The sequence below is a fragment of the Poeciliopsis prolifica genome, unplaced genomic scaffold (assembly GCF_027474105.1).
Source record: "Poeciliopsis prolifica strain line A6 unplaced genomic scaffold, Auburn_PproV2 SCAFFOLD001, whole genome shotgun sequence".
Classification (NCBI taxonomy): domain Eukaryota; kingdom Metazoa; phylum Chordata; class Actinopteri; order Cyprinodontiformes; family Poeciliidae; genus Poeciliopsis; species Poeciliopsis prolifica.
Window position 1 is genome coordinate 11367355 of NW_026562376.1, and position 27397 is coordinate 11394751.

General features: G+C 37.9%; 1 protein-coding gene across 3 annotated transcripts in view; it reads right to left on the bottom strand.

Moving 5' to 3' along the window:
• shank3a (SH3 and multiple ankyrin repeat domains 3a) overlaps window positions 1-27397 on the bottom strand; it is a 151692-nt gene that overhangs the window by 16268 nt on the left and 108027 nt on the right. For 2 of the 3 annotated variants that reach the window (XM_055035577.1, XM_055035569.1), the window contains 8 exons: window positions 12648-12723; window positions 8860-8942; window positions 6207-6331; window positions 5728-5863; window positions 1901-1981; window positions 1699-1722; window positions 997-1124; window positions 390-495 (listed from right to left, as the gene is read on the bottom strand). In XM_055035577.1, the coding sequence (XP_054891552.1) occupies window positions 390-495; window positions 997-1124; window positions 1699-1722; window positions 1901-1981; window positions 5728-5863; window positions 6207-6331; window positions 8860-8942; window positions 12648-12723 (759 nt within the window). The remainder of the gene's footprint in view (window positions 1-389; window positions 496-996; window positions 1125-1698; window positions 1723-1900; window positions 1982-5727; window positions 5864-6206; window positions 6332-8859; window positions 8943-12647; window positions 12724-27397) is intronic. The other variant, XM_055035584.1, reaches the window with a different exon arrangement.

Sequence of the window (27397 nt, forward strand, 5' to 3'; positions counted from 1 at the left end):
TAAGCCCTGTTTTATATGAATTTGCTCACACCTCCTTTTGAAAGGGCAACATTTATACAGTTTCACATTTATTAATATTTACTTGTCTTTGTGCTGGAAATTTTATTACAATTTTCATTATCGAGTAAAAGCATGCTTTCAAATTTTCACACTTTTTACTGCACTTGCTTGGACATCTTGCAGCCCCTTCTGGACTCAATACTGTTTTGAAATCAAAATGAGCTTAAATTATTCATGGTATTACCATATTCTTAATTTCTTATCAAAACCAGAAGATTTAATGTGTTTGATGTTACTTTGTTTGAAATGATTATTTTCCATAAATTTTGTATGAACAAAATAAAGTGTCTTTGTAATTTAATTAAGAAAACCATGAATGAATGTTTTACCAAAAGACTTGGTCCTGGACATGCCTTTAGGGACTGGTATGTCACCCCTCTCGATACCCGGGTGCAGACCTCCATGTAGCGTCATCCCTTGTCTCTCAAACAGTGACTGCACCACAAAATTCAGAACTGACAGTGTAATCAAAGCCACTTTAAAGAAACTTCAGTAAGATCTCTATGAGTTATCGCAGAAATAGCCTGTAACTGTGGAGGAAAATTCTTCAGTTATGATGCTAAAAAGTCATTATCAATTATCACAAACTCCTGCTGTCAGTCATTTATATTGTGCCAAGACAAAATCTAGTTATAGTGTTTAGGGGGCAACTAGTTTTCCCCACAGCAGCAGATTGCATTGGTAAGATTTTGTCCTTAATAAATAAAATCCTTTGGAAAACTGATTTTTGTATGTACTTGTTTAATTTTTATCCAATTTTAAAATGTATTTTCTAATTTGAATCATTAAAGCGTGACAAAAAGAAAAAAAAAAAAAACCAGAAGAACTTTGTAGGGGTCCAAACACCAAAAACAGTGTATTTCAGATAGAATTGGTATGTAGAGCAGCATGGCACATAGAGCTGTCTGGAGGTGTGCTGTGTGTAGGTTCACTCACACTGATCTCTGCTGGTGTTATTCTCCTGCTGGTAGGCCGTTGTTTGACAGTGGCTGCTCTGTAATCTGCCTCCGGGGGCTGAGAATGCAACATAGATTCCTGCGATGCCAACATCTCATCTAGTCTTTCTGTTGAAAAGGAAATGAGCCAGAACTAAATGCTAAGATATAAGACCACGGAAATGTTTTATCATAGTCTCCGACATAGATGTCAATGGAAGAGAATGAAAAGACAATATCCATAACATAGCTCCATGCTACAGTGTGAAATCTTGATTTGTGTTTTGAGTGAAAATGACTTGTAAATGTTTGCTAGTTCTCTTCTCTGGAACCAAGAGGTGAAAAAACACAGAGGAGAACAAAGAAAGGCAGCGCAGTTTAGGTGTTCTGTTGTCCAAATCAGTGAAATTCTTGCATAAATGATTCCCCTCTTCTATCGCTCCTTACAGCTGAAAATAACAGCAGCAAGCACGGGAAGCCTACCTCAATGCACATGCACAACAGCAATAAAAAACTTCAGGGCACAACTGGTTTATATTTTACTGTCTGGTGCACCCTTTTCTAATGCTGCCCTGGGCAACTGCTCAAATGGCTCAGATCAAAAACTGCCTCTGGTCCAAATCCGCACTGCTCTAATGACACAGCAGTGATAAGTCATAATTATGACGCTCAGAGAAGTGTCAAATTCTTGCCTCAGACTCACCTCCTCGTCTTCTCCGAGCAGAAGCTTGGTGGGAAAAAGATAGCGTCAGCAGAGGAGGGAAAATGACAAGAACAAGGCGACACAAGTGACTATTCTAAAAGTTAGGAGACACGCCACATTTTAATGACAGAGTCAAGTAGAAAACACGAAAGAAAAGGAGGAAGAGAGTGTTGAGTTTGTTTGCCAGTTCTTAGGCACTCACCCAGTTCCTCCAGCTCAGCCGTCATGGACTTGGAGCGCAGCGTCAGGGTGGTGCTGGGAGCTCTCTTGGGTGGAGGGGGAGCTGTGGAGACAAGGCATGGAGTTGAGGATGATGTTGCTGTGGATGAAAATCCTTTAGCTTTGCGACTCAGTGCCCTCTTGGCGTCCCCCAGTCGGCCAGCCCATCTGGTTTTCATTGCTTTGATTTGCGTGTAATCGAGGGAACTGGAAGTCTCGCACTTGTTCACGCTGCGGCTGAAGCTCAACTTCTTCATGTTTCTCTCTTTCTCTGATGGCTTATTAATGTGTCTTTCTTCGCAACTTTCCGGTTTGTAATTTTTGTGCTGCCAGAATGTCCCTCTGTTGAGGAGCCCATTGGCAGTAAATGAACAAGTCACTCTTCTCTGTAGCATCCCGAGCTGTTTGAATCCTTCCATTAAACACAGAACAACACAATTTGTCTGCTACAATAGTAGGCATAAGTGCAATGTGTGCATAAAGGAGAGGGAGCAACTCATCCATCTTCCCTTTAATATACTGCCTGCCTTGAATTTAGCAGATGTGCAATTGATAGAAACACATTAACATTTCAGTTTACACTCACATGCCTGCTCTCGCACAAAGAAAACTCCTTGAGGGAAGACATAACGACACGAGGGTCGACAGACAAAGAGATGACAGCAAATTTAATGGCTAAGGAAAATGATACGCTGCAGCCTTTACATTACAAGAGCCCTTGGGAATCTTCCAAGCTCACTACACACACAAACACACAAGGCAACTGGGCTATTAATTCCCAGGCGAGGCAGTAAATCATATCTGCCAAACAATGGATTCAAAAACCAAACCGCAAAGTTGTAGGCTTCAAAATAAATGTAATTAAATATTGTGCATAACTAAACTGGAAAGAGAGCAGGCAATTTAGCAGTAACAGCAAAATATCATGCAGCAAGATAGTATCGGGAAAGCCACAGCCCATCAGCAATCTTTACAGGATAACATCTAAAAGAAACCAAATTTCTTGTCAATCACTCAGTCAGCTCACTCTAAGACCAGCCAGCTAACACTGAAAGCGGCTCTCTAGAGCCATAACTCCCTAGATCACACACAAGCCCCAATGCCGCAGCTGCACATCTACTGTACATACGCCATCCCGGGTACTGTCCACACCAAATATCTTCATTTCCTCAGCAGCCTGCACACTCTGCTACAGAAGCAGGGAGCAGAGCAGATAGAGGAGGATGGAAAAAGAGAAGCTCAGATGGTGAGAGAGTGTTGCAGTTGCTGTAATATAATGCTTAATTCAAACATGCATTGTAGTCACCATAGCAACGGTGGCAGTAGTGGGGCCACGCATGGTGCAGAGAAATTTGTATTTGTGCTCGGATGAAGCACAATAAGGAGAGTTTGTCCAAACGGAGTCGGTGAGTGGCCGCAGATGGTGTTCAGCGAGGCTTAGGGAGCCGAAAAGAAGAAAAGAAAGGTGAAGTAAAATTAAGAAGAAGACTTTTGTTTTTTTACCTAATCTGAAACAATCCATTTGGTTGATCATTAGAAATATTTTTCAGCACTTGTAATCTCTTTGTCTAAAGGTCAAATGTATCTTAGTGCCACCTATTGAAGCCCGTAGAAGCCAAAACCGTGAAATATAAATAAATCTTGATTTATATTTTGTTTTTCAACTCAAATAAGCAATTTCAAAAGCAAGAAGGTTTTAACAACAAAATGCTGTCACCCACAGCTCTCTTAAAAACAGAATTTGAATGCAGTGTGCCCTGTTGTATTTTGGAAATGGGCTGTTTTCTTGATCCAAAAATCTAAAATGTATGACAAAAAAAAATTTTGAACAGCTGTTTAAGTGCTATAAACACAATTTAAAGGAAACATTTTAAAAGAAAAAATATGTTTGCCCATCAAAGGCACTTCAAACATAAAGGCCCACATTGGAGTCAGTTGTCAGTAAAATTAAAATTATTTGTTAATTTTCCCATTCCTATGCTGTACTGTGCCTCCATTGTAACCATCTAAACAATGTTTGACAGAAGAATTCGGACACAGTCGTTTGTCGTTATTCCGCCCACTTTTTGCTAATTCTCCGTTCCTGTGGTAGTAAAACACCCACAGTAAAATGAAAACGCCTCCATGCTTTGCAGCTGGTACTGCGTCTTCAAGATCTACAGCCTCAGTCCAACTCCTACAACATCAGTTAGTTCAAACCTCAGGTCCAACAGACCACGATCCCAAACACACACAGAAAGAGAATAAACAAATCAGGCTCAAATTACTATGTAGAAAATTACAGTGACTGAAACAGCAGAAAACAGATACTACTGCATTCAAAATTGCTCAATTCAATTTAGATTAAGTGCATTAATCTTCACAGGTATCAACAGATTGCGTCAGTAATTGCGTCAACACAAAAAAGTCACAGCAGGGAACAAATCTTTAGTCTAATCCCATTTCAGGATCACTGCACGTGAGAGGCTGTACCAGAAATTTGCTGTACCTTTAATACAACAGGCCCAACACAAGGACAGATATCCATGCTCATTCCTACAGGTAATTTGTAATTGCCTAGTAAGATAATGCTATAAACTATGAAGTATGAAGCAGAAAAGGTATTAATGAACCTTCACAACTGGCTTAGGTGTAAGAAAGACAAAGAAAGATTTGAACTGAGACCACAAATCAGTAATACAATTTAGCAAAAAGGGCACTCACCTATCTTAAAGCGAATCCATTTATTTCTGTCTCTAAATTTCAACAATCACTAATAGTCTAGCATGAATTACAATGTACATAATTGTAAAATTTGGAGGGTACTATGCCAGGATAGTGTGGGCGCAAAGTAAGGGCAAACTCTGGTTGACATGGAAACTACTTAAATTTAAATATTCCTGACAACATAGAGACACCAATATGTGTATAAAAGCCAATTAGGCATTTCCATTACAACACGTAATACAGTGAGCCTCAGTTGTGTTTAAAAAAGTGAGGAAAGTACAGAATCCCTATGATAGTTTTACTTTCATTAACAACAATGTATTGAGAACACAATGCACTCAATGTGAAATCATAACAAAAAAAATGTATTAAATTCATTATTGTTCGACAGAATGCAGAAAAAACAAGACATTTTGAACATTAAGTTGTAGTCTGTTCTAAAAATGAACATGTTTTTCAGTATTTAAGTTTATGTTAATCTTTATATCCACTGTTTCAGAAAACTCCATGCCATCTATGTTGCATACTGCCCCACGTTTTTGGCACTCATGTACAAAAGGCCACTCTCCGGACCACTTTCTGATGTGTTTGGGGTCGGGGCTATTTCCTTTCACCATGCTGGACTTCACCTCTTCAAAGTAATTTTAGGTATTTTAACTTTTATATAATTTCTATGTGTTAAACAGCGTGAGCATGCGAATAATCCTTGAACAGCACAGTACCTAAGTCACAATGCTTCACAGTGCACTGTGTCCTGAATACAGTGTTGAGGGTTTGTCTGACAATCTGTTTGCAGCTCTTAGACACAAATAGAGCTGTCCTGTTTCCACCAGTCCAAAACTTTTTCTCTATCTTTTTGTCAGTTCCTGTGTTCTTTAGTAAGTTCCAATCTCTTTAGCACATCTCATTTTGTTATGAAGAACTAATACCATCCACTCTTTTATATGATGTGCCTTATCACGTCATATATATTACAAACCTGACTCGTAACCATTAGTTTGGAATCTTAAACAATGTGAACATATGAAGTAATTATTATTATTATTATTTTTACAGGTAAGTTGTAATTGTTCCTTAAATGACATCATTCCCAAATAGCCTTACCTTTCTTTCGAACAATTTCTTCCGATTCTGGCTTGCGAGTGACAGAAACGACTTTCATTAGGAGTCTGCTCCCTCCTTGCCGGATTAAAGACACCACCTGCTTGTGGCCCACCTTCACTACATTCACCCCGTTCACCTGGAAAAAATGTAAGAAGACAGAAACTAGGTCAATGCTGATAAAATTCTGATCAAATTCTGGTCACCTCACATAAAAATGTGCAAGTTTATTATATTGTTTATTAATGAAATAAATAATAAAACCACATTTTGTTCATGATATCAATTAATTATCCCACAAAGATTATTACGATGTTACATTTAAACTAATGAAAAAAAAACTTCTCTGCAGAATACATATAAACTAAATGCAGCAAAGCTCAGAAATTGAGTTTCCTGGGTTTCAGAAATTACCTCTATTTTCAATGTTTTGAATGAAGACACACACACACATGCACGCACACACACTTTTTCTTAACTACCTCAATGAGAAAGTCCCCCGTCCTGAGCCCAGCCCTCCAGGCCACCCCCTCCACATCCACTGACTCCAGGTACTGCAAGGCAGGGAATGCTGGGGTGGGAGTGAACTCTTCAATGGGAGTCTCAGCTTTACAGAAAAAACAAAATAGATTTAAACATTCATTCAGAACTGCAATGTCTGTCTGGAAAATATGATAGTTAAAACCATACACTTCAGTGCCTCAGAGATTCGTAAAATAAGACTGCTGGATATTCCAAGCACTAAGTAATTTCCAAAGACAACATTTAGGAAAATGCTGGCTGGGTTTTAATTGTTCCATTGTTTTCTTCTTTTGGCAAACCAAATATTGCTCTACAAAGAACCAAACAGTTTTAATTACATTATCTGGTTAACATGTTATTGTGTTGAGAGAGTAATACAACTGCACAATGTACAGAGGAGCCCAAAAATAGCACTATGGTTTAAATATTATCTTTAACATCTTTAATACTTAAAACCTTAGAATCACATCCAGCACATCAATTTATGAAGCCATTAGTGCTTTATGAGTCTTTTATGTGTCTCCTTAGTGACAGCTAACTGTTTAAGAGGTGGACAGTTTATTTATTGCTTAAATCCCTCCCTCTACTCTATGATTCAATTGAAGGTAACATCCATCCAGACCAGTCTGTGTCTGGACAAAGGTGTGAAAAACCTGAGGACAAATTTGGCAAGACACTTTTATTTTCAACAGTTTAACACTCATTCTGTCCTGGGACACATTAAATGACCAGTCACTGACCTGATGCAACTCCCTACATTCTTCAAAAAGCTAGTTTAAAATCAGACACAATTAAAATGATTAGACTGAGAGGAAATATTCTAGAGATATTTGAAGTGTTCATTAACTTAACAGAACTTTGCTTGAAGAAAAAAAGTCACAACCAGAGATAATAAATGTGGCTTTTGTCTGTACGGTAATCTGTATTAAAACCTTTTTAGAGCTTATTATACAGTAGGTAACATGATAATGTAGCTGTAATGTCCCATGTCATACAAATGTGAGCTTGACAAGCACCATTCATTGTCTTTGGCACTGATTGTCCAAGCCCCTAAGAGTGAGATAAGGAAGACTGTTAGCTTCTGTGGTTGTGCAAAGATGGTTTCCATTGTGCATAGTAATGCATATTAAGGTATATTTTTTGTTTGAACTATCAATATAGTCCGTTACAAGCCTCTTTTAGACGTGGCATCAAGTATTCTCAGATCTTTGTTATTTCTGAGCCTCTGTGAGCCCTAACGTTAACAAGTCTCCACTGATAGGCATTTTTTTACTAACTAAACTACACAATACTTCATTGAGGGCTTCATCTGATTTTACTGCTGTGGAGCCTTACCAGCTGGTGTAACATCTTTCTTTCCTGCCTTGTATGCTGGCATATTAAAACAAAGTGTCATGTTTTAATATATCATGTTTTCTCTGAAGAAAAGAAAATGAAAGAGATTTTGTGGAACATCAAGTTCCTTCATGTCTTTAAAATGTCTGTCATACTTGATGTAGCCTAGCACTTTTCTGAAAAGTGCGTTTGGATTAGAGTAGTCCAGGTGAAGTATCCACAGTGTTCTGCTGAATCAGGATAACCTGTTCCTGAGATATCACCATCTTGTTTACGTGACCCAAACCTACTTATATTCTACATTTTCAATAAGGACACCGGAGAATTATGGCTGCAACATTAGTACTGTAAGTGAATGTGCCTGTTTTGCATTCTGAATCCAACCTATACTCGCTTCGATCCCTGAACAAACATGCAGCTCCGCCTGAAAACCCCAATCTATATGCAGGCAATCTATAACAATATTTTGAGTGCAGCATAACAAATTCTGTTTAATCTCAAAGCAAGTGTGAGTAAATCACTGACACATGAGAGCTCTCAAAGGACTACTAAGTGAACCGCAGTGTGAGTGTCTGAGGGTGCTGGAGAGTAAAAGAACGAGTGAAAAAAGAGAGTGGGGCGAGCCAAGATTCACGGTAGAGAGTGACAGAGCAGTAAAGCACATTTTACTCAGACTCCCGGCAAGCTGCCGAAGAGAGGCTGCCATGGTAACCACCACGGGCGGGGAGCTGGCTCGTAAAAGCAAATTTGCGGTTACGGAGCATGAGTCAAAAGGTGGACTTGGTTGAAAAGTGGAAGGGCTGACAGAATTTAAAGATAATCAACAGGAAGGATGAAAGAAGGGTGCATGGGAAGAAAAAGAAAAGGAAGAGCAAAAATGAAAGGAATACTAGAGATGATGTTTCTCTACTAAAGCCTAACGCCATGTGTGATGAACAGATGGGACAGCGAGCAGACAGCTCGGCCAAGGATGACGCTACCAGAAGGTCTACATGCTCTTTCTCTCTGTCTTACACACACAACACACACGCGCACAAACGCCCACGCGCACACACACACACACACACACACACAGACGCCTGAGTGCATCTGAGTAAATAAGCTGATTGTTGACCAAAGCCGCTTGTGTTGTTGACTAAAACAGTCACAATACTGACTGAAATGAACTTGATGACTCAGATCATCTAACTCCTTATGAGAACAGATCGATGTCACGCATTGAGAAGCACAGGCGCTGTGGACGGGAAGGTTCCAGTGTCAGCGAGCTTCATGACTCACCTTTGGCTCCACGCAGGACAAAACCAAACCCCTCATTTTCTTTCTTCTGTAAAACAGCATTCTTCTCTTCCACGATGTAGTCACTGTCGAGAAAATAGCACAGGTAGAGCAGGGGTGAGTTCAACACCATCGTCGCACACGCAAACAAAGAGGGTAAAGGGCCGTGGAGTGAAGAGGGTCGACTGGTCGGGGGCTGAGTCGCTGGAGGAGGTGGAGAGGCACACACAACCCAGACACATGGATGAGCACGCACACGCTTGTACTGTCTTTCCCAATGAGGTTGAAAGCAAAGCAAAAGATCACAGCTCAGGATTCCCTAGAGGCAGGCAAAAGGAACAGGTTTGAATGTGAGAGAAAATAAGCAGGTAAAAGGGACTGTATCTCTCGGATAAACTCTTAAGACCTCCAGATGATCCCCCACTGGAGACTTACGCTGAGGAGTGTGTTTAGGGATTTTGTAAGAGAAACTGTCAGATTAAGCTCAGATGCTGTATTGTGCCCTGACTGATCACAGAAGAAACAGAAGAGAAAAGAAAGCAAAGCAGTTTATCACTACCTGATTTTCTGAGTGTTAAGGGATGTCAGCTATTAGGCGGTCTTAAACTGTTGGTCCCCGCACACCTTGGAGAGTAAATCTCTCATGTATGGACTTGTTAAATTCTGAGACAAAAGTTTGCTAAGTATAATAGCGCTTGACTGCAAGAAGGATTATTTCCGTAATGAAATACTGCAGATATTATGGATATTCAACTACAGTCATGTGCCACCTAAATAGTTACACCTCCTTCATTGCTTCAAACTCGAGCAGCAAACCAGTCAACTAACTCAGAGCCTTCAGGCAACTAAAGGTGGTGAAAACCACTTGCTGAAATTCAAACCGTAAATCAGAATGGGGAAATAAAAGCGATTTAAGTGACCTGAACGTTACTGGTTGTTGGAGCAACATAGGTTGATTAGAAATGGCTGATCTGTCATTTTCCATTCACCTTTAACTCTGAGTTTCAGGGAATCTGAAAAGATGAAAGATCCAATATGAGGAAAATCCTCTTTAAAAATATAACACATTGACCCTTGACGCAAATGGGCTACAGTAGCAGTAGATTACTCCGGGTGCTGCTCCTGTCTGCAGAGAATAAGGAACTAAGGCTATATTTTACACTCACCAGGTTTCAACAATAACACATGGAAAAAAATAATTTCCTGCTCTGCGTCTCAATTTCAGCCATAGCGCTCAGGAAGTAGGGTCAGAATTTTGTGCAAACAACATGAAAGCATAGTTCACTCCTGAAAAGTATGCACAATTCAGGCTGGTTTACATTTATGTTTATTGAGATCCCTATTAGAATCAGCAGCGTGCTGCATCAGCTATTCCTCCTGGGATAAAAAAAGACAGATTACAATTACAAAAAAATCACATTACAGGTGGTGTTATGTTATGCTCTATATTTTGTTGACACTGTTTGGGTCCTCAGTACCAGTTGTGCATCATTTAAACACTATAATCTACTTGAATAGTAGCAGTTGCTCCTGTCCATGCCCATCTCTTTATGACTGCACTGTGCCAACTTCGCCTCGTCCTGATTTTTATGTACTCCAAAATATCGCATCATGAATGTGCAGTCCACAAATGTTACAATGGACCAAAATCACTTTGGTGCTTTCTTTAAACATGTGCGTAATAAAGTGGCCAGTGAGTATATATTTAGATCATTTCTAATGTTCAACAGTAAAGTTTGAAGAAGTGCTTAATTTACTGAAGTCTAGTGTGCACAAACAAGAGTAATAATATCTTTTGTATGTGTGTTAAACATAATTCAACTAACACACAAATGTCCTTCTAAGTCTTTGTAACATTTCTACAGTATCGTTGACAGCTGAGGCAGATATAGAGCAGTGGCGTTCAAATTGGACAGGGAGCTGCAGTTTCATTAGCTCAACTGAATAAACTCCTCGCAGACTCACAGAGCTCCTGCTGGTGGAGCCAGGAGACAAGGAACCAACCTTTCTGCTGGAGGGAGGTTGAGTCTGATTTTATAAAATGCTCTCTATCCACTTTCTGCTAATAATTATGCACACAATGCTGTGCTGGAGAGGCAACAGTAAGTAGCTTTGTCTTTTTAAACCGTCACATCCTATGTATGTATTCTCACTTGAACTAAGACTCCAAAATTCTGCATAAAAGCAATATAGGAATTTTATTTTCTTGCTTATAATTAACTTCTGTAATTGAAACTCACATTTTACAGTCAGATTTAAAGAGTCAAATGTTTTTCAAAAAATAAACGTATGCAAATGAGATATGACTAACTACAACTACAACTTACGGTAAGGCAATGTCAAACATAAGGCCTCAAACAGTAGGTAATGTAATTGTTTAACATGTGACCATTTTTATAAAATATACCAACTAACTTCAAAGCAACCAAAATAATGGCCTTCATTTCAAACTGACAGGTTGATCAACAACAGAATTAATGAAAGAAGAGGCCGATACTCTGGAGGAGCTGGATGAGTTTCACAGTTTAGGTTGGAGAATATCTGGAAAGAACCATTCAACCAGTAGCTGAACAAATATGGCTTTTAAGCAAAAATCGCAATAAAAAAATATATTTTTATATGAAATTTGGTTTAAAATTAGCCATATTTCAGGTAGTGGACACAGCAAATATGTGGGAAAAGGACCTGATCAGACCAAAATTTTGCTTCTTGATTCTAACGGACTATGCACGTCACTTTGAAACGGACTGTCCAAATGTCAAAGCATTGTGGCGGCAGTATCATGATGTGGGGATGCTGAACATAATTGATGAGAAGATAAAGGAAGCTTAATGTAGCCCGATCATAAAAGACCATAAAAGACGTTCAAAACACATATTCATTGCTGCTCAGTCAGATATTGGTGTACAGAATACTTTTTGGATGGTGACCTTGAAGTTCTCCTCTGTAAAAATTTCTCACTGTTGTCTTCTTTGACACATCCTTGTTGACGCCAGTAATTATTTTTCCCTCCAAAGTTTTTGAAAAGAAAAACTTTGACTTAAGGTGGATGACTATTAATGCATGCCATACTTTTCAGATTTTTCTTCCAAAAAGCCTATGAAAATGATTAAAACTTTCCCTTAAAAACTGTGTGCTGCTTTGTACAAAAAGTAAATTCAGAAGTATATTTTTAGAACCGTAGCCACACAATTCTATAGCAAAGAGATAATTACCACCAGACATCTTATGACCTGTGAAACTTTTCTTCCGTTTAAGTAAAGGAATAAACTTTTTTACTGATATTTAAAATATTTGTGAAGTCTTATGTTATCCAATATTATATATTGACTTGGCTCATGAGCTGAATATATTAATAAACATATTCTAAGAACAAATACAATTTTCATCTTCAAACATTTATGAATCTACTTGCAACAATATCTCACAGTTTGTAATCATATATTGACTTTAAAAGTGTTGTTTAACTTACCAGATATGGTTCTTCTGAAACCAGCAATTTAATCTAGCTAGGTCACATAATTTGCTTTGCTTTTAATAGACAGAAGAGAGTGCAGTTACATCTACATTACTTTAGATGGCAGCAACCTCACTGCACTTCATCACCTTTTTGCATGGACTTTATTAGCCCAACAGGGAGAAAAGTTTCTTGTGACATGACCATTAAAGTTGCTGCAGCATAGCATGCATGGCCACACACACACACACGCGCACACACACACACGGACTCACGCACACACACACCCACCCACACACACACACACACAGAGACACTGAAACAAAGGCAGTACCTGTATGAGGTGAAGTTGTCATAAGACCCCACAGTGTAGTGTCTGAACAGTCTCTTATTGCGGTCCTCCCGGGTCTCTGTAAAGAACAAAAAATTACCTTGTGAATCTATTGACACAATTTAAAATTTAAAAGGTTTGTATACATTTCCTCATGTTGTAGTGACAATAAGATCTTAAGAAATTTAAAGCAAAATGCATAAAGTTTTTTTCTATAAATGCGATAATGCGAATTTCAGTCTGAATATCATCTTAGACGATAATTTTGTAATTAGGCTATCAAATTTCGGTATTAAATCTCAATATTTAATAAAGAAATAAAATTCAACAACTGAAATTGAAGCTGTCTTTGTTTTTATCAACTAAGGTTACATTTTCTGATTTTATAGAATGTTAGATGATAAAAGCAAACATATTCATTGCTGTAATTGTTTTTTCAGCCCTCATATAGCAATATTTATGTATAAATATTGCAATATTTAGAAAAAATGTATATAAAGATAAGAACATTTCCCTAAATATCCCATTTTTGTTTTAGCATGTTGCTAATATGTCAGCCATAATTTATTTCAACAAACACACAGAGAGAGAAATTAATCTGCCACAGAGAAGTAATTATCATTAGCATTCTTCATCATTCATCCCATAACAGGATTCTGCATGGTATTTTTTTCTTGCTTTTAAAATGTAACATAATTGCATATTTAACAAATATTTTATTAATCGGCAAGAAACAGAGCTCAATACGTGTACAGTACATGAGTGCAGTTTCAGTCTGTATGTGGATTTGCCCTCCATGCATGCTGATAGAGATCAATGCCCTCTTCTCATCCTGATAATACAGGCTGTATCTACCCTGAATAGTAATATGCTGACTAAACAGCACACGGCCCTTTGAGCCCACACACAGGCTGTTTAAATGAGAGAGGCTATGAGAGCAGGGTCGTCCTGGTAGGTATGTGAAAGTCACAGCATGTTGCTGTAAATCTGCAATAAAGACCCAGTCACATGCCTGGCTTTGCATTTGGTTCCTTTACTTTGCCTGGTGTAAGGCAGTCCACTTGACAGGCCGGTGAAAAAGATAAAAGAAAAGTCACATCACTAAGCCAGTAAAATATTCTTGTTACAGCTGAGAAAGAAATAAAACAGGTTGTGTGTTAGTAGAAATGTAACACTTAGGAAGTAACTGTGTCAAATCTTCAAATCTGAAGCAAAAAAGAGAAATAATTTCAAGTGAAAAAACATCAATGTTTAAAAGTTCAACACCCACAGTTAGAAGTTGCTTTCTTATGATGGCTCTCGTCTTTCAGAAAAGGCTTCCAAGTCTTCATCTGAGAGCAGCTGAAAGGGTCATGTTTTTAGAGGCCAACATTAGAGTGACTGGAAGGATTTTTCAACTAAATATAGAACCTTTGCATTTTTAGTATAGAATAGAAATAGCTGCACGACTGTCCAATGATGAATAGAGCTGATAGTCCATGTGCCCTGATTTCTAATGAAACTTCCCTTGAGTCTGCATGTTTGGAGAAACTACAACATAAACACTAAATCAAGATGGAAATATTTGTGCAACATCACAATATGGATGCTATAAATTGGTATAATAATTCAATCCACAATTAAAGTGTATTATTTAACTAAAGACTTTGCTTGTGTCAAATACTGCCATTTGATTAAAAAGGATTAATAGCAATTAATTAATTTCAAAGCCTCTGATGAATTTTCTAATTGTTTTAATTACCTCTCTCCATTAACAAAAAGCAAAGCATTTCTTGAGATAATGGAGATAACCAAAAAAAGAGGTAAGTAAGAACTGACAAGTGTTTGCTATAAATACAGTTTACTTTGTGTCTGAAAACATTTTACCAGCAGAGCCAGGGGGAAGGTATAATGAAGGAGGAGGTGTAATTAGTTGTGAAAGTTACAGATGAGAGATTAATCACTCCAAACTGTCTCACATGTTATAAATCAAGACAGCTGATCATTCAGCTGTGCCTATAATCGAATAAAAGGCTTTGCCTTAAAGGGGGGAGGGTAGGAAAAGGAAATCAGCCAAATGACTGTGTTTGGATGCTGCCTGTGACGGTGTTGTTTGTGTACTGAATGCATTTCTGTGTGCGTAGTACATGCGTGTATGTGGAAAGCAGATCAAATGCAGTCTAAAAGTGTGAAATGTGGCTCATTCATCAGAACTGTCATGTATTCTGTACAGCCCAGCAGCATCTAAAAGCAGGGCTGTGATAGCAGCGATAACCTCAACACCACTGTCATCCATCACACCCACACCCGCAAAATGGAAACAAAAGGACATCACAAAAGGTGTTCACATCTATAAAGAAACATTATAGATGCCAATATGTGGACTATCTAGACATGTACGTGCAACTGATCTTCCTCACCTTTATGATCATTTACTCAAGAATGAAAAAACAAGTATGGTCACAGAAATCATGACAGAATGTCATATAGGGAGATTCAAAGTATTATACAGCAGTCTTGTCAGCAGTGCCTGTGCTTTTTACTACCTTTACTTTTATTCATTCATTGCTTCAGCGATCATCATTTCGATTGTTGAAAAGTTGAATGACCCGAATGTTAAGCGTTTAACTTTCAGAATTAAATTTGACTGGAAATATTTGCAGACAAGATCATGGACAACTTAATCAATACAGAGTGAGGTTCTGAGCCTGCAAAAACAAGCATATCATCAGCCCCCCACCACCGTGTTGGACAGCTGACATAAAAAGTTCAAGAATATTTTTTTCTTTTGCGACTTCTTTTCATACTTGCTCTTGGCCAGGGCCGTGTTAATGAGAAATGGTTCTTAATTGATTCACATAAATGGCTGACTACAAATTATACATTTAACTCTTAAATGGCTTGTCTCATTATCTTGCTAATTTCTTTCCTTTGTGGCATTGAGGAAAATATATCTGAACACTTTAAACCAGTAAGGTATGAAATTATCCAGTTGATCCTCATCCCCTTAAAATACTCTCAAAAGTTACATTTTGAATAAATATATGAGGTAGAACTGCCAGAGAGTGCACATTCATAATTGACCTGAAAAGTTAATTATGAAAAGTCCAGAAAGTCCAGAGAGAATAGTATTTTCATTAAACATTGTGAACCAAAAAATAAGGGTAAAATTGAGCAAAGCAAAACAAAATTTCTTTAGTTTAGGATTAAACACAAAAGATATTTTTGATATGGCATAACAATTTGTTTCTCAAAATATTTTTACTGAGTCAAATCAATGACTCGATTAAAAATCAATAGGAAGTAAATTCAATTCTGTATGATTGCATACATGGTGCATACCGGTACCTTTATTACCAGATAATCTGGTAATCTAAAGTGATTTACTTTGAATTGCCAAAGTAAATCACTTTGGTAACCAAACAAAACACTTCCTGTTATGTTTAGTTTGGTGGATTTGTGGTTTGCTTTTAAAACAATCTTGTAAAGGAAAGGCCATTCAGAAAGGAAATGTTCCCCTTTCTTTCCACCTGTATGAATGAAAAGTAGCAAACGTTGTTGAAGATCACATTTACTCTTCATGAATACAGACAGGTTTCCCCTGCAGCAACGTCTGCAATGGCAGTGGGTGTTGTGAGTCTGAAACTGAAGTTTGAAAGGCAACACCATTCATGTTGATGCCTGAACTCGCTTACAAAAGAAATCATGCTGCTGATGCATAACAGATAACCTTGATTAAGAGAACAATGTCAGATAATCATCCTGAATTGTAATTTCTAACCGGATCAACTATACTGGGCAGTAGATTTCTGCTTCCCATCAAAGCAGTGCCAAATCAATTAACCCTCCTCTTGTCTTCGGGTCATTTTGACCCGAAGACAAGAGGAGGTTGTTCTTATTTTTTTCGTCAAGTTCACATTTGAATTGCTGCAGCAGAAAATTCCATCTGAGTTGTGAACACTGTAGGTCTGATTCAGGACTGTTAGATTTCAAGTTTCTGTATGCAGTTGCAATTAAAAAAATGTTTTATAAGGGCTTGTCCTCGGGTCATGTCAACCCGAGGGCAACAGGAGGGGGGGGAAATTTGAAAAGATATCAGTTTTACGGAGATCAGTGATGCCATTCCATACTGTTTGCCTGTCCAGCTGTGATTTCCTTAGTCTTCCGGTCAGTCTGACCTGAGGCCTGGGTTTGGTTATTTTTATTTCTTTTGTAAAGTTCACATTGGATTGCTTGAGCCTAACTTCCCCTGAGTTGTGCACACCATAGTTCTGATGCAGGACTGTTAGATTAAAGTTTCTGTATGCAGCTGCAATTGAAAAACATATTTTTTAAGGGCTTGTCCTCGGTCGACATAAGCCGAGGACAACAGGAGGGTTAAATTTATTTTTTTTTTTTAAATAGGTAATTGCAAAAGATTGATGAATATACACAAAGAGACAAAAAATAACTTGCACTGAAAGGCAGCTTGTTTTAGATGTCAAAAAACTTTAACCTTTAGATCTATGAATCATTCATTGTTTAGATGTGTTTTAATGTAAAAATCATGAAGCTCTTCGAGAAATTTGAAAGTCTAAATGATATTTGATCAGAGAAAATTGTTTGTGACCAGATAACTTGAGAAGTTTCTTAAGTAAATAAAAATCAAGCTGGGGTATTTCTGTGTGTTTCATCCTCTAGTAAGAAAAAGAGCAGGACCATATTTCATTAAACTACTTCCTACATATATTCCAAAAGGCAGTGCCTTGAGAAAAGAAAGGTAGACCAGAGAAACAATGGGTGCATAACAGAGATTTAAGTCTTTGTATCACATTAAACCACATTTGTAACAATACAATATCATGCTTTCAGTCAACATGTTAACAAGCTATCTTTCTGCTGCTTGCGCTTCTTTTAGAGCCCACAGTGCTTCTCCATTCAGGACAGATGTTAACTTTCCTACTGTCCTTGTCTGAAGGATGCAAAATCTCTCTTTCTCTCTTACACGCACAGATAGATGAGAACACAAACCATGCTGGACACACAGTGAAGCCTGCTGAATGAAAATTAACCCCTGGTGGTTTACCCAGATAAAGTTACACACCAACATTCATGTGCATTTGCACAAACACACATTTATCTAGAGAGCCTTATTGACTTTTTGATTCCATGCTGCCACACACTCACACATCCCAACTTCCCCTGCCGTGTGCTCCAGCTGACTCTTTGTTCATGCTGTCTGTGTGTTGTCCTCCAAAACCTTTTTTTTGCACATAGAGAGTGCAAAAAAAGTACTAAAATACTGTTTACAATAACACAGAAACATTGGTAGAACTTCCACTGAGCCATAGAAGCATTCAGGGATTGCGGATAGATGTCAGTGGGGAGGCAAACTTTGTTTTTCTATGTTTTTTGTGCTGTTCCACAGTATGCAGGTTATTTTCAGGAAGAAGCTGTGGTGTGGAGGTGGATACAAGGCAACATCACCTCCACCCTGGCCATTTCCAGGGTTTACATTTTTCATTTCAGTTGAAGGTAGCTCTTCTGGAATTAAGCTGAACCTTCAAAAACTAGGTTTGTGGAGCAAACTATGACAGCATCTTAAAATTGCATATAACTGGGGTGTCCAATTGGTGTGCTTTGAAAGAAATTGCAGAATAAAGTGGTAATCAGCCCAGTACCGCTCATGACCCTTGGTGTTGCTTGGGTCTGCTTCCACAACTGTTACTGCTCCATCAATTCTACTATACACCAGGGGCAGATCTGTGACCGTGACTGGACAGCAGAGCATTTTTCATCTGTAGCCACCCAGTTTCCTCTAAGACTTTGACAAGGGGTTTATCTCTCTTACCTATGACTTTCCCATCTTCCTGCGTGAATCAGTCACACGGACTGTCTTGCAGTTCATCTTCATCTTTAAACAATTAAAAGCACTCCCGAGAGGTCCATTTCGTGTAGACAGCTAATAAATATTCCTTAACACCATTTTTTGTAAAAGATTGTCATTTTTAGTTCTTTTAAAATTGAAATATGACTTCCAAGACAAATAGCACTGAAACCATGTCAATGTCTTAGACCGCAATGTCCAATTCTTTTTCAGCCGCAAGCCAAAAACTCCAGCATATATTTCATATCGCTGCTTTTTCTGCTGCCTTTCTCCTCCTCTCGCTCAGAATTGGTTTGTTTGTGGAAGAGCCTTTGGAGAGCTAGTTGTTGCCATGTAAGTATGAGAGGCAGAGACCAACGCCTATAAATACCTCGGCTCTGTCAAAGAGGAGAAAGCCTTGAATAATTCAGTTACAATCAGACAACAGAGGGAACTGCTTTACACGATCTTCAAATCCTGTGACAACTTATTACAACACACATGTGAGGCCAAGGTCAAACTACAGATGCAGACCAAGAACTAATTCTGTCACAAGAAAGGAACAGAATATGAAGAACAAATTTATCTCAAACAGAATCCTTAAAGGCTTTCAAAATCCCAGAAATGCAATGATTCATTTCCTCCAAATGATTTACTTTCTCTGACTGCCTAATTGCCCAATTGTAAATTTGATAGCAGTATCTAGGTTTTGCTCACCTTCATTTCTAAAATTTATTGATTTGTACAATATTACCCAAATGATTACTTTTTAAATAACCCCATGCCTTATGAAACATAATGTGACTGCACTGTATGAGGACATCTTTGTGGCAAATGCAGTTGTGATACGGTTGTTGTGAAAATAAGACACAGCAGACAATCCTGCTGTACCTGAACATTTAAGGAGTGATATGAACTAAATAGACGACTCAGAATATACAATTGACAATTACAGTATCTAAATTTTACTTGTGTTAACACTGCTTATTTTTTAAACGATGTTCAAGGAGGATTCAGAATGGCATTTCTATAGACTGACTCTGTTGTTTCGACACTCAATAGGAATTAAGGCCCAGGTTGATCAATGAGTGAGTTTGAAACAAAGCTTCCAGAGATGAAACCTACATTTTTAAGGTGATAATCACTTACATTATGGGATTTCTATTTCCATGCCCTTCTCAAATAAAAGTGATGTACAGTGCACTTTTATTTGTACTACATAATGTTCTTCTCCTGGAGAAGAACATTATACTCTTCAGCATAAGAATGAAGAGTAGTGTCCGTTATGTTTTGGTTTTATGAACGTTTATAGATGAAGACACCAAAAATGTCAACGCTTTACCTGAAAAAACTCCAGGTACATGTAATATAGGCCAGACTCAGAGAGCTGCAGTAACCTTCCTGTTTAGTTGTTAATCATTGTGTGCCTGCATGAGCATGAGTGCATGAAACCAACTGTCCCCCAGTTAAGTCCTTGTCAAATGCGATATGTGTCTTGTCCACCATTAGACTGGTTTCAGCATTGATTCATTCTTCAAATAGTATTGCCATCTATTATAATATCATACGGATCTGTCCTCCACCAAGAGAGATAGCTCAACACACTTGACTGACTTCTGATGAAAGGTACAGCAAGTGGCCATCAGTCTCTGCTGAGCAAACAAACAAGAGTCACACACACGCACACACACTTTAAAAATATGTAACTTTATGGCATAATCTGCAGAGGTTTTATCAAGGGTTATACGGCTGGACTGTTCTTGTACTGCCCGTCTATAATACTGACTCAGCTAAACTTTAATACCTTAGACATGTCCCACAACCTGTGCTTTATTATTTCTCTCGCTTTCTTTCTCTCTCTTTTGCCTTTTAATAAGATGAATTAGTTGGCAATGCTAATCTACCTGCTGACTCCACACAGAATATAGACAATAAGTAAAGTATGTGTTCGTGTATAGGCACAGAGGTGAATAAAAGCGTGTTCATTTGCATGCACATACTCTGCTCCTTTGTGTCAGCATTTAAATATTCACTCTGAATTTTACCTGTCAGCACTGGAGAATTACTTGCTGATGAGTGACTTGCAATCTATTTAAAAAAAAAAAAGAGTAATTCAGCCAAATAAAAAAGTTTTCTGAAAGAAGTTTCCACTGAATGGTAGTTCATTAACTTGCTCAGATTAGGACATGTTGAACTGAAGTCAAAGCAAACCACAGCTCAACATGTGGACCCCAATAAGCAGTGTTTTTCTGTTGCATTTGTTTTTGTGTGTTTTGGAGTTTGCATCATTCATGCATTTTCAGCACGTTTTGCTGTTTGCTGCATGTTTGCACCTGTTTGTAGCATTTTTCACTATCTCTTGTGTATTTCCTCCTGTAGGTTGTTCTGTTGACGTCATTTGCAGTGGCGATTGAGAGCATTGAACTTTCATCCGCAGAGGGTCAGGTGATCATTTTGGGGGGGAAAAACAGTTCCCACTAATAACTTCCTCTGTCCTGAAAGTATTAAATTGCAACTTTTCCATCATTCAAACCAAGGAGAAATCATAAGAGACACATACAGTAAGCCTTATGCAGAATCTTGGCTACAAAGTCAGGATCGACACACAAGGACTCAGATATATAGACATAAGACAATTTATGTGTCGTTTTTGTATGTTTTTACTTTGTGTATCCTCTATCAGGGCATACGTTTACTGAGTAAGTTATTTTACTTTCTGCAAACAGTGTCTGTCTGACAGCTGCTACTTAATTGACAAACCTATTCTGTTTGAGTAGAGTGACAGACTCTAACACAATTCCAGTCCATGGAATCAGGTGTTGACAGCAAACATTAAAGTTGTATCACTAAACACTTACAAGATAAACAAAACCTCAATATGTGTGGGGGAATACATTTACCATAGCTATGCTTTAGCAATGGTAAATGTCTGGTGGACATTTAGTGAAAATCTAATTTTTACTTTTGATTTTAATCAGTGATGATTAAACACAAATTAAAAATTCAAATCCAAATGCTGATGGATTTAAATGGTAAATGGCCTGTTTTGTACTTTATCAAGTCCTGAGGACTCCAAAGCACCTCACACTACATTTATTCCATTCAGTCATTCCTGTGACTGAATATAGTCCCACACATTCACACAATATGCTGACTGATATAGAGAGTGTTATTTTTTTTTGCCTTCTCTTACTTTCCCTCTTTCTTAAAAAGGGAAAGTATTTGGTTTCCAGTCCTAGAGGACTTTGAGAACATTGTCTACTTATGTTTTCTTAGAAGTCCTTTGTGTATTTCTTTGAACTGATATTCCAAGAAGACTTGGTTCCCCAAATGACAAAATCGCATGGTCCACAGTGGTATTGTAAATGTGTCCCACTTAACGAGTCACTACTAATAATTAAGATCCTGCTCTCTCTTCTTTTTATTTTCCTTGACAGCAAGGGATTTGTGGTGAATTTCTCCAATCCTCCCCAATACGTTACTCAAATAGATTTTAAACTTGATTAAAATAAGCTGCTAAATTGGGGCAAAGGTGGTGACGGCAGTAGGTGTTCGCCAGTTCGATTCCTGGTCCGCCTGTCCGCCCTTGTTGTTTGTGTCCTTGGGTAAAACACTTCACCTGTTGCCTGCTAGTGTTGGTGCAAAATTGCATCCTGGCTTCAGTCAGAGCAGCATGTGAAGTTGCCCTATGAGATTTCAATTTGATACATAAAGGACACTGTAAATAAAATTGATTATTCTAATGTTATAACACACCACTTAAGGCATAAGTATAGTCTCTAACTACTTTATTAGGCACACTTTTCTGGTGCGGTTTGGGTTCTATTTAAAAATACCTTAGTTCTTGGACTCAAGTGTCAGAAACAATCCTTAGAGACTAGGGTTCATATTGACATCATAGCATGACTCACTTCTCTTGTTCCACCTCATCCCAAAGGTGCTCCAGTAGTTTAAGATGGTTTGAGATTTGTGGGGCATTATCCTTAAGGAAGCAGCCATCAGAAAAATAATGCACTGTAGTCATGAAGGGATGAAAACGGAAAAGGTAGAATGGATCCATTACTCTGCACAACAAAAACTTAACTGATTAATTATTTGGGTTAACAGGCAATTGAACAGGTGTATCTAATAAAATGGATTGTGAGAAAAGCTGAACATTACCTTAAGCAAAAATGCTTTTCATTAAACTCACATTTCTTTTTTTTCGATTAACTAATTTTTTAAATCTCAAATGCCGTACTCTCTTTAACTGCAGGCAGAAAATCATCATAATTTGCAGAATTAAAGGCTTTAAAATACGTGTCTATGTAATTAATCTTCTTAATGTTTCACTCAGTGAATTAAATTACTAAAATAAACAGACTTCTCAGTAAACTCATATCCTGGCCATAAAATCTTACTGTAATGCTAGCATGCTTGCTCGTTGTTTGAATATGACCTGTTGAGATAACGCACAGTGGAGTTATTACTGTGTTATCACCACAACCAGCAAACACATAATTTAACTGTCTGTGACTATTGACGTGGCTGATTGCATTGCAATGTTTGTTGTATATTACACCTCTGGTACTTTCTAGTACTCTTTTTTTTTATTTTGTTTTTGCTCTATATTTATTTATTTTGCATTATAAAAACAGCTGTCTGAGCTCCAGCATCCACAAAAGTAACTCCTTGATTTGGATTCAGGTGGCATATAATCAAAAAAAAGTACATCAAAAATATATATTTAAATTCAGTCCAGGAAGAATGGAATTTTAACAATGCCTTAATATGAATCTGTGCATACTTTAGATATTTTAAATTTTATCTTTTGGCTTTTACAACAATTTCTCCTTGCTAATTCTGTAGGACATCCTCATAAATTGGTGGATATGAGTCTTGCATATACATTGAAAATAAGAGCATCAGACTGTGAAATAGATGTTATTTCAGTAGGGGGGGTCAGGTGAACACATCAATATTAAAAATATATTAAGCATTAGCATTAGTTTAGAATTACAACCAGAACTACACCACAGTGAGAATATCTCATACAATTATCAGAGCTGAAAATGATACATATGGTAGATAATTGTGCCTGTTACGATCAGTCAGTTGTGAGATGTGTTCAGGAAGTGAACTGTGAGCTCCAAGCAAGTGACTCTTCTCTTTTCAGACTTTCACATTTTACAAACTCTTTCAAAAAGACCCACAAACCAGCCCAGTTTTACCTTTGACGATTGTAAAAAATCTGTTGCTTGACTGTCTAAAAATATTTTAGAAAATGTTTCTCTCAGCTCAGATTAAAAAAAAAGAAAAGAAAAAAGAAATGGGCAACAAGAGGCCTTCCAATGTGATATTGAGCCAGAGAAATAAAGATAATGTTCCATTTCTTTCTTTCTGCTGCCTTCACTGCCAACAACTGGAAAATATATGCCCTTCGATGGGCTATAACATGATGAACAAACCACAATCAGCTCAGTAATCCCACTGTGAAGAGCAAGAATGCATTCAACTGTACATCCTTCTTAGATGCACTTGCTTTTGCTCATCACTTCTGATTTCTGCTTACTGACACAAATTGCCAACACTTCACAGTAGGGCTGAGAGATATGAGAAAAATCTAATATATTGATATATTTTTGCTATATCACGATGCACGATATATATCACAATATTTTTAAATGAGCTCCAATGTTATTTTAAAGTTTAGTCTAGTTTAAAATTTAAACTAGACTAAAGCATGGGGTGCGATCATGCACTCATTTCCTGCTATACTTAAATGGATGCAGAGTTTTGCTATGAATTGTCTGTACTAGATAATAAGGTGAGAAATAAGTTAATAAGAACATCTAAGCAATGCCAACGTGATTCAGTCTGATGATGCCAGTCATGCTACTAGTCATGATGGTCATCAATGTGAGGAAGTAAACAGTTTCATCCACCCATATTGCCTAGAGGGACTTCCCAATCACCGCAGCAGAGTCATCAGTCATCACAGAGTTCACCTTCATCTTCTTTATCACAACCTGGTACGTTACTACCACCGCCAAAGACAGCAGGATGCAGTGTGTCTTTCACTTTGCAAGACCTTTTTGGCCCCGGGATCCTGAAGTGTGTTGGAAAGATTCTTGCCATCCCATCTGACATCAGACATGGACTTTAGTGTCAAAGTAAACGACTGACTTTTACAAAACAATAACAATTAAATAAACAAAATTCCTCCAAAATTAAATGATTGCATAAATGTTCACCCAATTCAAATACTTCACAAATGGTCTTGCTGCCATGGGTCTGGTTGCAGGAATAAAAATAAATGTATATTCCCTTGTTGAGTAATTCACCTTGTTAAGTTAAAGCCACAACAGACCAAATCCAGTCTGGGTAATTCAATTAAACATTGTCTCTACACAAACTCAATTCCATATAAAAATATCAATTAAGTTTTCACCATAGATATGACTAAATCTAGAAAGAGAAGAGATTCCTGCTAATACTAAGTGTTGGCCACAGTGTTATTATCCCTTATGTAATCCAATTGCACAATTTTCCTGTCACTCTTTTTTTCTTTGGTTCCCCTCACCTCCTTCTTCATGTCAGTCTTTTCTGCTGCAGCAACACCGATGCTTAAGCATTCTAAGGGAGTGCAGACACACTCCAAAACTTCTTAATGGGCAGGCTAAAAATAGCTCAGGCTGGATCTGACTGGGCTGATTCAGGCAGCTGTGAGTCATTCAGCTGTGCTACTATGTAAAGAGAGTGAAGGAACATAGCTAATATGCACAAAAGGAAAGAAAGAACAAGAAATTTGCACATTTTTATAACCACTACACAAATTAGGAGAATTACAAACAGCGTAATGCTAAAAGACAGAGTCGTGGTCCTTAAGGACATTTAACACTGCATGATGTCAAGAAAGACAAATTAAAGCTCATTCTATGGAAATCATGGATGTTGTTTAGCATAAGGGTGGCATATTTGTCTTGGGGGAGCTACACATCTTCTTACTGAAAGACAGAAAGATAGGAAGGGTGGGGGTCGGACGGTTTCTGCTGGAGGGCTGTAAGATCCCAACAGATTGTCGACAACAGATTAACAGTGCCATTGCGAAAAATGAGTGTCATCGCAATTAGTTTGCATCATTAGAAAAGGAAGAGCAGTTCACAGTCACATCATTATCCCCTTCACTGCCGCAAGTAAACATCCACTATTAACCCCAAGTAACACGCCAGCAGCATGTGTGCATATGTGTAAGGGAGAGTGAACAAAGTGTGTGCGGATGTTCAGTATATGATGTTCTGCTATGTTATAAGGGCATATAATATTTTTAGCTAAAAAGCAACATTGTTTAATCTTATGCAACATATGGTCATGACAAAGAGCTTGAACACATATCTCCAGTTCACCACTAAATGATTATGGTGCCATTCAATCGATAGTCGCTGCTGTTTTTTTTTTTTTTATATCTTTTTTCTTCATGAGCCATGTTTTCTCTGTTGCTTTTCATCATCTCCCCCTGTCTGTCCCCTTGAGCACTAGCTGGAGATGAACTGCTACTCGCAGGTAGCTCTGGCCGTGCAGAGAGAGAGAGGAGCAGAGTGGTGACAGATAACAACCAGGAGAACCGGTGATAGTTTAAACTGCCTCTTTCATGTGGCCACCTGCTTCCTTTCTCCGTCTTTCTCATTTTCTGTCCCTCTGACTGAAACTGTCCTCCCCCGTTTTTGTCTCCCTCTGGTTCTTCCATCATTGCTCTTTCAAACCTGGCAGAGGAAAGATGGAGGCAGGGATAGATAAAGAAAGATACCACTTTCAGAGTCATGCCTCACGGTGATGTGCAGTGGTAGAGTGGAATTAGCCAACAGCAGGAAAGAGAGAGAGCACACTCAATAGTATTAAGGTTACTTAATTGTGGACTGGGTTGTCTTTCGTGCTTCACTACGCTGAGACATATTGCCCTCGATGTCAGTAATGGCTCAATGGCTGCTTCCTGATAAACAAACCGTGCGTGTTTATGTGTGTCCCAGTGAATATCTTATCCTGAGTTGTACTGCGGCTGGTTAGCTGTCGATGGATGTTAGGATGGAGGATGAGATTTTAAATGCTTCAGTAGATTCAGAAATTAGCAATTTGGTTAATGGCATAATGTAGTTCACTGGCTAGCTCATGTTTAATTATTACATGAGAATCTAAATACATTGACGTTACCAAGAAGTATGCAGTGTAGGCTACATTTTACATTTACCCCTTGTGAATATTTATATATATTTAAAAATATATATAAAACTTACATGCAATGACTTACAAATGTCGCCTCTAATGCAGAGTTACAAAGAATTCTAAGATTAGCTTCCAGTGACATAATTTTCAAAAAATTCTCAATTTCTGAAATTCTACGGTTTTTCTTACAGACATTCATGTAGCACCTTAGGCCCTAAGTCAGACTAATGAGGCAAAATATTAGGAGTAGTGAGGAGGACTTTTATTGAGCCTAAGAGTGTCTTAAACATAGGCGATGGTGGAGAAACTGACTGAAAAGAGACATAAGGTCTGTAAATTGGATAGAGCTGTGCCAACCGCAGGCATTACTTCTCTATCCTGTTTGCTTTTTGCATCCTTTACTTCCCCATTTCATGTTGTACAAACTGGTCTCTTTGTCATGTCATCTCTGCAACAGGGAATCAATAAGTCGAGGTAAATACAGGGAGAATCTGTGACAAACTTAAAAAGATAAGCTATGGTTTAGTTCAACTCAATTCAAATTCAGATTCAAATTCAAATTTAATTGTTGCAAAAAATAAACTTAATTGATTGATTTATTGATCTCAAAGATATAATAAATATTGTTGTAACTCATATTATTTCAAATTCTTAAGTTAAGGATTGTTTCCATCAAATTCGTGCTAAAGGGATTGCTAAGGTAACAATGGCACTGATGATTTTGTCAAAA